Source organism: Dendrobates tinctorius, unplaced genomic scaffold (genome assembly GCF_039654945.1).
Source record: "Dendrobates tinctorius isolate UK_male_01 unplaced genomic scaffold, ASM3965494v1 ptg000006l, whole genome shotgun sequence".
Taxonomy (NCBI): domain Eukaryota; kingdom Metazoa; phylum Chordata; class Amphibia; order Anura; family Dendrobatidae; genus Dendrobates; species Dendrobates tinctorius.
In genome coordinates this window covers 2,698,974-2,714,603 of record NW_027361674.1, presented here as the reverse complement: position 1 = coordinate 2,714,603, position 15,630 = coordinate 2,698,974, and the positions used below count along the sequence as shown (strand labels likewise).

General features: G+C 49.3%; 1 protein-coding gene across 3 annotated transcripts; it reads right to left on the bottom strand.

Annotated features, from left to right (window-relative positions):
* Window positions 1-575: 575 nt before the first annotated feature.
* Window positions 576-14,175, bottom strand: LOC141084945 (RNA-binding protein FXR1-like). Of its 3 annotated transcripts, none has more exons than XM_073569893.1 (3): window positions 6,602-14,175; window positions 3,380-4,675; window positions 576-3,195 (listed from the first exon to the last, which is right to left on the bottom strand). In XM_073569893.1, exon 1 carries the CDS (start codon window positions 11,186-11,188, stop codon window positions 10,142-10,144), a length of 1,047 nt encoding a protein of 348 aa, XP_073425994.1. In that variant the 5' UTR covers window positions 11,189-14,175; the 3' UTR covers window positions 576-3,195; window positions 3,380-4,675; window positions 6,602-10,141. The 3 variants fall into 3 exon arrangements, with proteins under 3 accessions (XP_073425994.1, XP_073425991.1, XP_073425999.1); XM_073569890.1 differs by having other exon boundaries at window positions 576-3,519; window positions 4,269-4,675; XM_073569898.1 differs by having other exon boundaries at window positions 576-4,675.
* Between the last annotated feature and the right edge of the window lie 1,455 nt (window positions 14,176-15,630).

Sequence of the window (15,630 nt, the reverse complement as noted above, 5' to 3'; positions counted from 1 at the left end):
GGAAGTGTAGGGGAGAAGCGGCCAGATGTGCGCATTACCGGATCCTCCGCTGGAACGCACGCACGCGGGTAGGCTGGGCCCCTCGGTCCTCACCATCTGCCCCGTACAGCCAGGAATAGGAGTTCTTGTCGTTCCTATCCTCAGTGCGACAGGAAAAACACTGAATGGTGGTAAGGGGAGGGTCCTTTTAACCTCTCGTTGTTTCCTGTCCCAATGAGGATAAGAAGGACGTCATCCCTGGTGCTGTCAGGTGGTGAACTGGAAAGGTTTTTAGACCAGTAAAGAATCAATTGACATATACAGTGTAAGTCTTCACTTTGTGACATTTGGTGCAGGCACTGGAACAACATGTCAAGGTTTCATATTACTGAAGCTATCGCTGAGGACATGGAGGAGGATCATCTGATGGGGGGGCGGGACTTGGTAGGGTAGGCCAGTCCAACACATCCACAGCTGTTAGATCCAGCGCAGTCATAAAGGAGGTTAAAGTCATTAGGATGACTGCGTGTGATGTATAGCGTATAGTTCATATAGCGTCTTGTGCTTGGGTGCGAGGAAAACACAGGAGACACAGGTGTGATTAGAAAGGACTTGTATTACTTCATACAAGTAATCAAAAGGGTTCACACAGTTTGCAGATACAAGGCAGGAGACACAGCAGGCCAGAGTAAACTTTTAGCACAGCAGAAGTTCCACAACAGGTTCAGAGTCTCTCTCTTACTTCCCTTGTAAATGTGGATTTAGCAGGCAGCAAGTTTCCAGTTTCCACAAGTGTTCCTAAGTTCATCAGCAGGAGGTGGCTGGAGTACCAAGTCCAAGGCTTCCAGGCGCCAGGTCACAGGCTAACAGCAGACTTGATTCTGAAGCACAGATTGATCAGCTGAGGCTGCTTAAAAGGCAAGAGGGAGAGGATCAGGGCGGGAACATTAAAGCTGGAAACTCCATACAGGGGCGTATCTAGGGGGGGGGCAGCCGGGGCAGTTGCCCCGGGCGCAGCCGGCAGGGGGCGCAGTCCGGGCCGTCTAATGCAGCGGTCCGCAGTGTCCTCCTTGGCGGCTGCGTTCTGCCGCCCCCCCTGGCCTGAGAGTCGGCGGTTCTCTGTGTCAGCTGTCAAGCTGACAGCTGGCGCAGAGAAGGTGCGCGTGCCGGCTCCCAGGGAACAATTGTACTGGCGTCTGTATAGACGCCAGTACAATTGCAGCTCTGACCGCCGGGCCAGAGCGACGTCAGCAGCGTGACATGTCATGTGATCACGCTGCTGACGTCACTCCCCGGCGCCCAGAATGAACGCTAAGCGCTGGTGGTAAGTGTGCTCCAATGTGGAGCTGAAGAAACCACCGAAGATGGGGGTTAATGAGTGGGGATGGGGTTAATGCGTGGGGGGGTTAATGAGTAGAGATGAGGTTAATGTGGGGGGGTTAATGAGTGGAGATGAGATTAATGTGGGGATTAATGTGTGGGGGGGTTAAAGAGTGGGGATGGGGTTAATGTGTGGGGGTTAATGAGTGGGGATGGGGGTTAACGTGTGGGGGATTTGGAGTAGGGGGGTACATAATGTGTTGGGGGATTTGGGAGTATGGACGGGGGGGTTAATGAGTTGGGATGGGGGTTATTGTTTGGGGGGGTTAATATGTGGGGGATTTGGAGTGGGGGGTACATAATGTGTGGGGGGGATTTGGGAGTGGGGATGGGTGTTATTTAATGTGTGGGGTACATAATGTGTCTGAGGGATTTGGAGTGGGGATGGTGGGATTTAATGTGTGTGGGTAGATTTGAGGACACAGTATGTATGAGGAAACAGTATGGGGGTTGGGTGCAGACAGTATGGGGAGCGAACGGGTTAATGTATGTGGACACAGTATAGGGAGTCAGGGGTATGTGTGAGCAGACGGTATAGAGAGTGAGGGGGTAAATATATGATGAGACAGTATGGTGAACAGAGGGATGTTAGAGGAGGGAGGGGAATAGTGTGAGGCGACAGTATATTGCAGACATTTTTATTCAGGAGCATTATAATGACACTTCTATCTTTAAGGGCATCGTGTGGAGATTTGCTGCAGAAGACTGGAGAAGATGGAAGTCTGCAGAGACGAGATGTGGATGAGAAAACTCATCATGGGGTCTGGACAAGAAGAAGAAAAGGAGAACGACTCCAGAGACGTCATCTATAAGGTACTTGGATGTAAATGTTATTTGTGCTACTGACTTATTCTCATGTTTTTATTTTTTAGGAACATTAAAGGGGTTGTCCAGGTTTGTACGGAGTCTGCAGTCATTCTATGTGACTGCAGACTTCTGAATTCTCACAGTGCTCACTGAACGCTCTCAGGATTCTCTCGTGCTGGTAATTTACATACATGCGGTCACATGCTGACTAGACATGTGTGGCCTCACTCAATGAAAATGAACGGAGCGAGGCCGGGCACGTCTAGTTGGAAGGTGGCCAGAAGTATATAAATCACATACTTGTGCTGACATGACTGTACATCGGCAAGGGAGAATCCTAAAAGTGTGCAGTGCATTCGTTGTGAGAATTCAGAAGCAGAGCTGAATCCTGACATTGCAGGCAGGTTCCAGTAGTCATCACATGGACACGTCACTCATATGCGATTTTCATAGTTATGGTCCTGTGACAACGAGCTTCTCTTCCTGCTTTCAGTTTTTTACTGAACTTTGAGAGCATTAGGGAGAGCAGCTCGTGGGTACATGGCTAAGTGTGCAAGTCGCATATGTACTTAGTGTGGGGGGGGGGGGGGGGGCGCCGAACCAAATTCTTGCCCCGGGTGCCAGGAAGCCTAGATACGCCTCTGACTCCATAATAACTGAGGGCAAGATAGCTGCAGCAGGACAGAAAGCAAAATGGCCGACGGAAAAACCTAAGTTTCAAAAACATGTCCAAAGAGACTGAGAACCTTACATTACTCCCTCCTTTGGGGCAGCCTCTGGATGACCTCAGACCAGGCTTGTCTGGGTACCTCTGATGAAACTGGCGGAGTAAGCGAGGAGCATTAATGTTATTGGTTGGTTCCCATGAGTTGTCTTCAACTGGGTAGCCCTGCCATTTAATCAGGTATTGTAACTGATTTCTGTAGAATCTGGAATCCAGAATCCTTTCCACCACAAATTCCTCCTGACCATCGACCAGCACTGGGTTAGGGCGGGGAGAAGAACGTCCAGGAAACGGGTTGGGTGTTGCTGCCATTAGTAGGGAAACATGAAAGACAGGGTGGATTCTCATAGTTCTGGGTAGTTGAAGACGACAAGCAACAGCACTTATAATTTTACTGATTTTATAGGGTCCAATGTACTTATGTCCCAATTTGGATAATGGGATTTTTAACTTAAGATTTCTGGTTGACAGCCAGACCAAGTCTCCTACCTTGAAAGCTAGTGCAGGTTTACAAAATTTATCTGCTGCTTTCTTATACCTTTCTTGAGCCAATTCCAGATTTTCCATTAAAAGATAAATATTCTTTTGTAAAGACGTGATTCTTTCAGCCACAGCCGGCAAGGGCGTATCTATGGGAAATCGAGGAAGAATGTTAGGATGATAACCTAGATTGGCGTAAAAAGGAGACTGCTTAGTGGAAGCACTCTGAGAGTTGTTATAGGAGAACTCAGCCAGTGGAAGTAGATCGACCCAATCATCCTGTAGGTGGCAGATAAAGCAGTGGAGACACTGCTCCAGGGTCTGATTGGTCCGTTCTGTCTGTCCATTAGACTGGGGATGAAAAGCAGAAGAAAGGTTTACTTTAATGTCCAATGCAGCACAGAAATTCTGCCCTAACCTTGAAGTGAATTGCACCCCTCGATCTGAAATTACCTCATCCGGTACTCCATGCAAGCGAAACACATTCTGAATCATTACACAGGGAATAAAATGAGCTGCCTTTGCTAACCGATCCACCACCACTAGAATGGTGTTCTTCCCTTGAGAGGTTGGTAACTCCACAATGAAGTCCATAGAAATGGATCCCCACGGGCGGGACGGGGTGGGAGGTGGGAAGGGGTTGCAATAGACCCGTTGGCGAGGACCGTGGTGTTTTGCATCTTGCACAGACTTCGCATGAAGTGACGTAATTTAGAACATCCTTTCTGTAAGTGGGCCACCAAAAGAAACGAGAAAGAAACTCTTGTGTCTTTAGAACTCCTCTATGCCCAGCTATCTTAGAATCATGGATGAGTTGCAATACTCTTAATCTGACTGTTTCAGGTATATACAGGCGTTGCCCCTGAATCCACACTCCATTCTTATAGACAAGACTTACGTCCCTTGGAGGTTGTGCCAGCAAAGAATCCGAAGGGTATGCGTCCTTGATGTCCTTAAGTAGGTCTCGATTATGAATCACTCCCAGGAATCTAGAGTCAGGAAGAATAGTCTTAGGAGGAGTAAGTGGACGGGTCTCTGTTGCATGAATCCTAGAGAGTGCATCAGCCTTTCCATTGCGCGATCCTGGCCTATAAGAGATTACAAAATTAAACTGGTTTAGAAAAAGATTCCAACAAGCCTGGCGAGGAGTCAGGCACTTAGCCGACCTGATAAATTCAAGGTTACGGTGGTCTGTCAGGACGACTATTTGCTGTGCAGCTCCCTGAAGAAGGTGTCTCCATTCCTTGAAGGCAGCAATAATTGCCAACAATTCTCTATTGCCCACATCGTAGTTCCTCACAGCCGCTGGGAAAAGAAAGCACAGAGATGCAAGACATTATTCTCTCCTGTTCTCTGAGAGAGTATAGCTCCGATGGCACAATCTGAAGCATCCACCCCTATTATGAAGGCAAGTTCAGGGTTGGGATGCACTAGGATAGGTGCTGTGGTAAATTTATCCTTTAGACATGAAAATGCTTCTTGGGCTTGAGGGGTCCAAGTGAAGCTAGACTCCTTCCGGGTAAGTTGTGTGATAGGTGACACTACCTCAGAGAAATTCCTAATATAAACGCCTATAGAAATTGGCAAACCCGATAGAAGCGCTGCACCTCCTTCACATTCCTAGGTACTGGCCAATTCTTGATGGCTTGGGTCTTGCTTACAACCATACTAATGCCTTGTGTAGACATTACATACTCCAGAAATGGAATCTCGGTCCTGTGAAATTCACACTATTCAAGTTTGATGTAAAGATGGTTCTGTCTTAGGAGTTCTAAGACCATTCTCACATGTCCATGATGTTCCTATGTGGAATTAGAAAAAATTAAAATATCATCCACATAAATCACCACGAAAGTATCTAAGAGATCCCTGAAAATGTCATTCACTAAGTGTTGGAAAGTGGCTGGGGCGTTACACAGACCAAATGGCATGACTAGATATTCAAAGTGTCCGTAGCGTGACCTGAATGCAGTCTTCCATTTAGCCCATGGTCCAAAACGAACTAAATTATAGGCCCCACGGAGATCCAGCTTAGAGAAAATTTTGGCATGCCGCACTATCTCCAATAACTCAGGGATGAATGGCAATGGATAACGGTTTCTAATTGTCACCTTATTGAGTTACCGATAGTCTATGCAGGGTCTAAGAGATCCATCTTTCTTCTTCACAAAAAAGATGGGTGCACCTGCCGGAGATGAAGAGTGGCGTATGAAGCCCTTGGCTAGATTTTTGTCTATATAGTCCTTCAGAGCCTTTAGCTCGGGCCTTGCCAGGGGGTAGATCTTACCAAAAGGTATCTCTGCTCCAGGCAATAATTCAATTGGACAATCGTATGGACGGTGAGGGGGAAGCAGGTCCGCGTTCTTCTTGTCACACACATCCGCATACTCCTGGTATACAGCTGGTAGTTCAGGGACTGACATGGTCCTTTTAGGAACAGAGCAAGCTGAAACTTCTGGACTCATCTGAATCTCTGGAAAGTGTAGTTCCTTGGTATCCCAGTTAAAGGGAATCTGTCACCTTTTTTTGCCCTATTAGCTGCCGGCATAGACATCGGGGGCTTATCTACAGCATTACAGAATGCTGTAGATAAGCCCCCGATGTCTGTGCCGGCAGCTGAAAGGACAAATAAAAAGGGAGACAGATTCCCTTTAATTGTAGGGTTCTGAGCCTGCAGCCATGGTAGCTCTAGAATAATGGGAAAGTGGGGAGAAGAGATAAGCATAAAAGATAGTTTTTCCTGATGATCTTTACCCATAAGGACCTTCGAAGGCTCCGTTTCCTGATCCTCTGGTCCAGAGGTTAGCAGGGAGCCATCCACGGTCTCCATCTGTACTGGAGTAGCCTTCTTCACTGAACGTATCCCATGTTTCTGAGCAAAGGAGATATCCATAAAATTGCCGCTTGCCCCTGAGTCGATCATAGCAGAGCTAGGCACCAAAACCGAGTCAACCCAGAGCTTGATGGAAAAAAAGCAATGAGAATTGTTCTTCTTACAGCTCAGCTGAGACACCGCTGAGGAATCTTGGAAAATTGCAGCATTTACACAGTCATCGGCCTCAGAAATAACGGAATTTAAGTCCAAGAAATCAATATCTATGGCTGCAGATCTTTCTGGAGCCTGAGGCTCAAACATGACAGATCTCCTCTCGCAACACTCACAGTGAATGACTGCCGCAGTAGTCTTACGGGAACGGCTGGGGCAGTTTATAATGAAGTGCCCTGACTTACCACAGTAGAATCATAGGTTCTCTTTTAAGCGATGTTCTTTGCGTTCATCACTAACCCGTCTCTGTACAGAGTCCACCTGCATGGGTTCAGGTTCTGATTCCTGTGTGATCCTACTCAAAAGGTTCTTTAGCTGGGAAGGAAGGTGGGAAAAGGTTAGTGTGATTATTTTCGAACCATCTCTCCTGTCTGCGTTCAGTAAGGCGAGTATCAATATGGACGCAGTAGTTAATAAAGTCACCTAATGTCGTGGGAGGGTCGGCACGAGCAAGTTCATCCTTAATCATAGGAGACAGTCCTTTCCGAAAAATAGATTTTTTGGCGGAACTGTCCCAAGTGGTATCGAGAGCCCATCTCCTGAAATCAAAGGCATATTCGGCTACTGAGTGCTTACCTTGGCGCAAAGTTAACATGGCTGCTTCAGCTGTTGCACCTCGGTTGGGGTCAAACACCTGCCCCATGGCTGAAATGAAAGCATCAAGATGAATTAAACATTCATCCTCAGTCTCAATCAGAGGGTTTGCCCACATCAGAGCCTTGTTGGAGAGTAACATGATTATAGTAAGCACTTTGGATCGTTCAGTGGGAAATTGTGAAGCATGTGCAGAGAAAAACAGATTGCATTGGTTAATAAATCCCCTGAATTTTTCACGTTCACCGCTAAAACGAAAAGGGGTTAACTTGGGGATCCCAGAACTCGGGGTTATGGCTGGAGCCTGGACTCTTAGGCTTGCAATGCGAGTCTTTAGAGTCTGTACATCCGCAATGATTGTATCTGTCACTCCACACAACTCCTTTATGCGAGCCTCCATCTTCCAGATCCTTTAAGGCAGAAGTACTGGAAGGAGAAAAAAAAAAAAAGCACACAATAGTGTTTACCTGTGGTAACTCACCTGAGTAAAAAGAAGGGAATGCGCTCACCTGGAATGGTTGTGAGAAGTCACAACCACTGTCATCACAGAAGATATAAATGGATATCTGACATCCACGGCCACAGCAGACACGGCCTTCCCAGACCCAGCAGACACTAACGTTGGTATCAGAATCTTGTGATGTATAGCGTACAGTTCATATAGCGTCTTGTGCTTGGGTGCGAGGAAAACACAGGAGACACAGGTGCGATTAGAAAGGACTTGTATTACTTCAAACAAGTAATCAAAAGGGTTCACACAGTTTGCAGATACAAGGCAGGAGACAGAGCAGGCCAGAGTAAACTTTTAGCACAGCAGAAGTTCCACATCAGGTTCGGGGTCTCTCTCTGTTACTTCCCTTGTAACTGTGGATTTAGCAGGCAGCAGGTTTCCAGTGTCCACAAGTGTTCCCAAGTTCATCAGCAGGCGGTGGCCGGAGTACCAAGTCCAAGGCTTCCAGGAGCCAGGTCACAGGCTAACAGCAGACTTGATTCTGAAGCACAGATTGTTCAGCTGAGCCTGCTTAAAAGGCAAGAGGGAGAGAATCGGGGCAGGAACATTAAAGCTGGAAACTCCATACTAACTGGGGGCAAGATAGCTGCAGCAGGACAGAAAGCAAAATGGCCGATGGAAAAACCTAAGTTTCAAAAACATGTCCAAAGAGACTAAGAACCTTACACTGCGATAGTGCAGTCTACCACCATGTCTTACCTGCAAGCCAAATGTTAAACCCTGAGGAATATAGATTGCCGTCTCAGACATTCCAGCAATGGTGGCAGCGCCCCGTACTCGTATAAAAGCATTCTCGTAGGACAACGGGCCCAAATGCCTTGCATGATCGAATCCTTGATCTTACGGTGGACTCAACATATTATGTTCCTAAGGCTAGGTTCACATTGCGTTGATGTGCTGCGTTATCTGTATAGCATAACGCGATCGTGCTATGCTATACCCGATAGCTGCAGCCCGCGTCCGAGGCTCCATCACTGAATGACGGCACATCGCCAACGCATGCCTACACTGGCCACCTTATATGGCCCGTAGCCACGCCCACTGGGTCACATGGCTATGACCTCATCACAGGTCCTTCACACACTTACAAAGCCTTTTACTATAGGCGTTTTCAGACACACCCCTGGGTGGATTTGTAGGTAACCAGAACTCGCCCATCTCTCTAGCTACCTGAAGACTTCTCCCTTACACTTAGAAACAACACCTCAGCAATGATATTGCTGATCACACATACACAAGTCTCCATCTCAAAGCCACCCACTTTGAGATACATAACTATCCTTCAGGATTCTGCCACTCATCCGTTCTCTTGGGACATCCACACAGCGCCCCCTAGTGGACATTACACCACATACCCCGCCCCTCTGTTCAAACTTGTGGGGTTGAACACACAATCTTACACCAGGATCTCGAGACCGGGCACTCATTACACCTTGCCCCATAGGTCGAGAGAACCGTCTCCCTCTGTCATCCGGCCTCATTTCTACGTTAGGCCTCCCCCGCCCCCAGCGGTCAAAATATCTGTCATTGTCTTTGACCCTCCAGTTGCAGTCTGTCTGCGTCATCAGACACTGTTTAGTCACCACCCCCCTAGAGTGCGCTTCATCAGCTGACCGTTCTCCCACTGACCGGCTCTCCCGGTTGGTACGGTCATGTCTTAATCGGTCCTACTGTCTGGCCTGAGTCTGACCCATTCAGCGTATCACAGGAACTGCGGTCACTCAGCCTCGCACGGCCCGTCGAACTGCCACTTGCTGACATTCTTCGGCCACCTGCCATGTCACTACTTGGAGGAACTCTTCGGGTCCTTACATCTTGGGTTGGAGGCAGCCGCCACCTGGTATTCCGTACTTCTTTAATAATTCGCTGATGGTCCAGCCTCAACTGCTCAATTTCTTGCAGGTACCCCATTCGATACTTCACGAGCATCCGAAAGTCTCTCAGGCTCTCCATGGAGCCAACCACGATGATGGGAATTCTACCCACTTCACTGGATATCGGGTCTTCATTATCAGGAGGGATCCTCACCCTCACCACACCGGAGATATTCACGAGGTCTTGCAACACCTTCCCGGATCTTCCAATGATTCTCCCAATCAGAGCTTTGGGTACCGGAACCACATCTTTCCGCAAACCCCTCCGATCCATAGCCTCCCTGGCAAACTTCAGGCGTCGAGCAGCCTTCACATTACTCCGTCTGACCAGCTGTTTGGCGTGGAGACATTTTAGATGCATCTCTTTCAGGACAGCTACTCGGTTTGATGTATCTTCTCTGGCTGATACTATCGCCAACTGCCGAGTCTCAGGTGCCCAGTGCACCTTACAGGCTTTGACCGCCTCTTTGAAAGCCTCATGCACACCTTCCTCAGCACAGGCTTCTTGCATGTGTTCTGGAACATCAATCACAGTCTTGAAGCACGTGGTCTTGCTCTCTTCCAGGCCAGGAGGCTCTGGCCTTACCACGGACACTTCCCCCACTACAGTTGCCCCGACCGGGTGACTGTCTTCTTTAGTTCTTACCTCACCAACTTCACACGATGGGATCACTTCATGACCCTTTGCCATGATGGCTACTGGCAGTTCTGTCTTATTATCACTCGCGCTCACCCGCGGTAAGTCTTCATCCAATTTCTCTCGCAGAAGACTTTTTACTACTCCTCCGAGTTCCTCCATCTCTTCCTTGAGGTTCTTGTTCACACTTTGCCAGGTGGACAGGTCTGAGCTCCAAGACTTTTTTCTCGAGCTCCTCGACCCTGTGCTCGGCCGTTTGTCTCAGTACTCTTTCTCGTTTGACATTTTCATCCACCTCTTCTCTGAGGGCCTTATTCATTCCGTGCCATGTTACCATGTGCCCTTTGAGCTCAGAGACTTCTTTCTCTAGCCCTTCTATTCTGTGCTCCCTTTCTTTCTCAGAGCCACAGTCACCCCCCGAGATTGAGTCATCCCTCCAGTTACTCACTAACCGTGTGACTACTTCAGCCGTCTTATCCACCAGGTCAGCGTCAGTTTTGTCACGAGATGTCAGGTCCGTCCGTTGGGCTGACATACCCCTTTTTCTGGTCACTTCCACTTCTGACCTCTCCCCGTCAGGAGCCGTCACCGTCTTCGTATGGGTTAGCCCAACAGTAGGAACGTCTCCACGCTCGTGGCATATATCATCAAACCTGACAAAGTCCCGGCCCCACTCCAAGGCATACACTACGTCTGATGGTATACTGCCCCCTTGGCACTCACTGCCTCCAAGCCCCTCAAACATTATTCTGTCTACCGCATAGTTCACTGTGACCCCATGTGCACAGCGAACCTGGACCATTTTCTCGGTCAGACAGAAAGTGAGAGGAGTTCCTACCAGAGTCACCTGACTCTTTGAGTCCAACCGTCCCGATATCCCTTTCCGGTGTAGCATCACGGTACACACTTGCGGCCAGTCATCACTTGGAAAGAATATCCCATATTCTGGAAATGACATACATGAACACTGCAGTTTCCCAGACATATCCACTGAGGCAACCAGTGCTGCCATTTCTTCAAACTCGGCCCCTTTCTGGACCACCACCCCAACTTGGGTTACCACCTCCCTCTGAGACTCCACATCCTTTTGGGACTCCACTTCTTTTTTGGTTACCACCCCAATTTGGGACTCCACCCCCTTTCGGGATCTCCCCATGTCTGTTATACCGGTCTTCTCAGACCACAGTTCACACCACACAGTTTGTGTCTCTTACGATACCACACAAGTCTTTGTTGGCATCACCACAGCTCCTGTTGTCACCGATCACCGGAACCACCGGCTGCTGTTCACACACAGCGGCTGGTGTCACTGCAGCTCCTGCTGCGCCGTCTTCGTGGACCCGTCGATCCACCGGAAGCCGCTTGTCACCTTCGTGACCCCACTGAGCCACATCAAGCCGCTTGTCACCTTCTTGACTCCCACTGAGCCACTGCAGGCTGAGTTGAGAAAAGAAGAAAAAAAAAAAAAAAAAACACACCACACAAACTCACGTGTCCTGACTGTGTGCTATTCAGGACGCTCCTGTCTCCACCTGAGACCGTCCAACATACAGGGCGCACCGGGTGCGATTCAGGGAGCGACCCTCCTCCCAGGGTCTCCCCACACACTGGCCTCACCAGGTCCAGGGGCCCGGCGGGTGCTCTTCAGGACATCTGTCTCCGCCTGAGACTGCCCAACACTCGCGCCTCACCAGGTCCAAGGTCACACCATATGCTCCTGGGATCCGACTCTTCTCTCAGGGCTGACCCTCCAGGACCTTTCCTCACTGAACCCTCCAGGTACACTGTCTTCCTCACTGACCCAGGTCAGTACCACACGAACACCTGTCCGATACCTGTGTCGGCAACACGGGTCACCGTTTTACTCATTGACCCAGGTCAGTACCACACGAACACCAGTCCGTTTCTCCTGTGTTGCCCACACAGGTCCTCAGGTACCTCTTCTCCGCAGAGGCACCCTAGCAATTACCAGTCTCTTTCTCCTGGGGAAGCGGCCGCACTGGGCTCACCGATCCGGACAGTGCCTTACTCACTAGGCCGCCCCACGGTTTCCAGAACCACAGCCGGACAGTGGCTTCCCCACTTGCAGGCTGTCACAGGCTCTGCTCACACATGGCCGGTCAGCAGCACATCACATGACTTCCACAACCGTCAGCCCTCCTGGCTCAGCGTTGCTCTTTGCCACCGAATTTTGCAGTCCTTATCCGTTGCTCCCAGCAACAAGGCTACACCATTGCCCATAGCTTCTCCATCAAATGTGAGGTAGCGCTGTCATTCATGGTTGGGGGGACACTCACTTGGCAGCAAATAAATCACATCCGGTACGGGTTTTCCATAAAACCATATCAGTCCGTGAGGTTTATTCACCATCATAAACCACAGCAGCAATATACAACAGCTTAGCGTCCATTTTATAGCTTCACATTACAGCATAGCGTTCATTAAACAGGCTATTCAGCCCCAGTGTTATCTCACCCACGTCGGGGTTCCCATATGGCTGTTTCTCCAGGCTGCAGACATCCACTCACTCCTCAGGGACTCTCAGACACTGGCCGCCATAACACACACAGCCGCTCCACAGGCTGTTAGCCAGGAGATCCTTTTCTTCACAGGACCTTCCAAACTGGACCAATCAGGTCCCAGCATTCACACCTTGTGATCTACCCTGGCCACCTTATATGGCCCGTAGCCATGCCCACTGGGTCACATGGCTATGACCTCATCACAGGTCCTTCACACACTTACAAAGCCTTTTACTATAGGCGTTTTCAGACACACCCCTGGGTGGATTTGTAGGTAACCAGAACCCACCCATCTCTCTAGCTACCTGAAGATTTCTCCCTTACACTTAGAAACAACACCTCAGCAATGATATTGCTGATCACACATACACAAGTCTCCATCTCAAAGCCACCCACTTTGAGATACATAACTATCCTTCAGGATTCTGCCTCATCCGTTCTCTTGGACATCCACACAGCGCCCCCTAGTGGACACAGTGGTTATTACACCACAGCTCCTTTAACTCAAGGAGGGTACCCTAGGGTAATATGATTAAGGTGCCTGCGGATATTCCTTCAGAGGTCACTTGTAGAAGAGGGAGATAGGGACTCTCCTCTGATGTGGGAAACAAGGGAGTTGTAGTGCTGTATATAATGTTGAATATCTGCCCTCAACCCAACCTGCAAGACAACAAAAATACCGTATTACACTCACCTGCAGGGCGGTCTGGTCCAAGGGGTGTCACTGTTCTTGGTCCGGCACCTCCGATCTTCTTACGATCACCTTCCTCCTGCTTGCTTCATGTGGATGACGCGTCCCTTCGTCATCCACACAATCTCCTCGGCATCGCGCTCCTACGCAGATGTACTTCTCTGCCCTGACTGGGTCACAATAAAGTACTGCAATGCGTCAGTGCTCTTTGCCCTTTTACCCCTCGCCACGACAGCACCCACATGAGGTAATCCGCCCATAGGAACAGGAAACCTACAGAATAAAAGAGGGTGGTCTAACTCTCCTCCTCAGTTGGTTTCCTGTGCCTATTGGACACTATGGAGTACCTGTGGAAAAGAGGCATACCTGGGTCAGATCCATGGCGCCTGTGTGGTGTCTGCGAGAACGGTAGGGGCTGTGGCACCAGAAGCAGCGCCGGGGGAGCCTCTGCCTGTCAGCCTCCCCCCTCGTCTGACCATTTCCATGAAAACCGGGTCCAGGGAGGTCTGCCTGGTCTCATGAGAGCACGTGCGGGGAGATCATCTGCCATCATTTGCCGGCGTGTGTACAGCTTCCGGGCGGCCACGCAAGCGCAGTAACTGGGACTGGCGTGCCTGACCCGGAAGCAGCTTGAGCACTTCTGCGGGAAGGGGGCCGGGGAGACGATCCAAGCGGGTGGAAGATTTAACCCCTTCCTGATCTGTGACACAGCGTATGCGCCATGAAAGTCGGTGCCAATCCGACTTGTGTCATGGGGGGATCGCGTTCCTGCGGGTCCGGTGACCTGGGTCACTGAAAGGTCACCCGACCCGCAGCCACAGGACCCTTTGCACTTCACCCCGGGTGGGTGGCTCAGCCCCCCCGTGGCTACGATCGCTCTGATTGGCTGTTAAAAGTGAAACAGCCAATCAGAGCAATTGTAATATTTCACCAATGAAATATTACAATCCAGCCATGTCCGATGCTGCAATAGCATCGGGCATGGCTGGAGACAGAGATCCGACCCCCCCCCTCACCGACTGACGGGGGCAATTGGCCTCGCCACTGACTGATGGCGGCGATCTGCCGCCGCCGTCAGCATCTGCTCCCCCTCCCCTTCGCTCCCCCACTTCACCCCCCCCGGTACCTTCTGAGGCCCGCTGTCCCTCCCGGTGTCCATTTTCGGCAGATTCATTCATTTTTTCAGGGACATTTTGGTCACTGTGATAAACTCTATCACAGTGATCAAAATAAATAGTAAATTAACCCCCCGTTTATAATCCCCATAGGTAGGGACATTAGAGTTAGAATTAGGGTTAGGGCTGGAACTAGGGTTAGGGTTGGGATTATGGTTAGGCTTGTGGTTAGGGTTGGGATTAGAGGTGTGTTGGGGTTAATATTGTGGTTAGGGGTGTGTTGGGGTTAGGGTTGAGTTAGAATTGATGGGTTTCCACAGTTTAGGCACATCAGGGGTCTCCAAATGCGACATGGCGCCACAATTGATTCCAGCAAATTTTCGTTCAAGAAGTCAAACGGTGCTCCCTCCCGAGCCCCGACGTGTGCCCAAACAGTGGTACCCCCCCACATATGGGGTACCAGCGTACTCAGGACAAACTGGACAACAACTTTTTGGGTCCAATTTCTCCTGTTACCCTTGTGAAAATAAAAAATTGCGGGCTAAAAAAATCATTATTGAGGAAAAAAATTATTTTTTATTTTCACGGCTTTGCGTTATAAACTTCTGTGAAGTACTTGGGGATTCAGAGTGCTCACCACACATCTAAATAAGTTCCTTGGGGGGTCTAGTTTCCAAAATGGGGTCACTTGTGAGGGAGCTCCAATGTTTAGGCACACGGGGCTCTCCATACGCGACATGGTGTTCACTAACGATTGGAGCTAATTTTCCATTCAAAAAGTCAAATGGCGCTCATTCCCTTCCGAGCCCTGCCATGCATCCAAACAGTGGTTTATGACTACATATGAGGTATTGGTGTACTCAGGAGAAATTTCCCAACAAATTTTAGGATCCATTTTATCCTGTTGCCCATGTGAAAATGAAAAAATTGAGGCTTAAAGAAAATTTTTGTGAAAAAAATACTTTTTCATTTTTATGGATCAATTTGTGAAGCACCTGGGGGTTTAAAGTGCTCACTATGCATCTAGGTAAATTCCTTAGGGGGTCTAGTTTCCAAAATGGGGTCAGTTGTGGGGGAGCTCCAAAGTTTAGCCACACAGGGGCTCTCCAAACACGACATGGTGTCCGCTAAAGACTGGAGCTAATTTTCCATTCAAAAAATCAAATGGCGCTCCTTCCATTCAGAGTCCTGCCGTGCGCCCAAACAGTGGTTCCCCCCCACATATGGGGTTTCAGCGTACTCAGGACAAATTGGACAACTTTTGGGGTCC

Coding starts and splice junctions, on each gene's coding strand:
- LOC141084945 (XM_073569893.1), bottom strand. CDS start 11,188: ATGGGGAGATCCCGAAAGGGGGTGGAGTCCCAAATTGGGGTGGTAACC.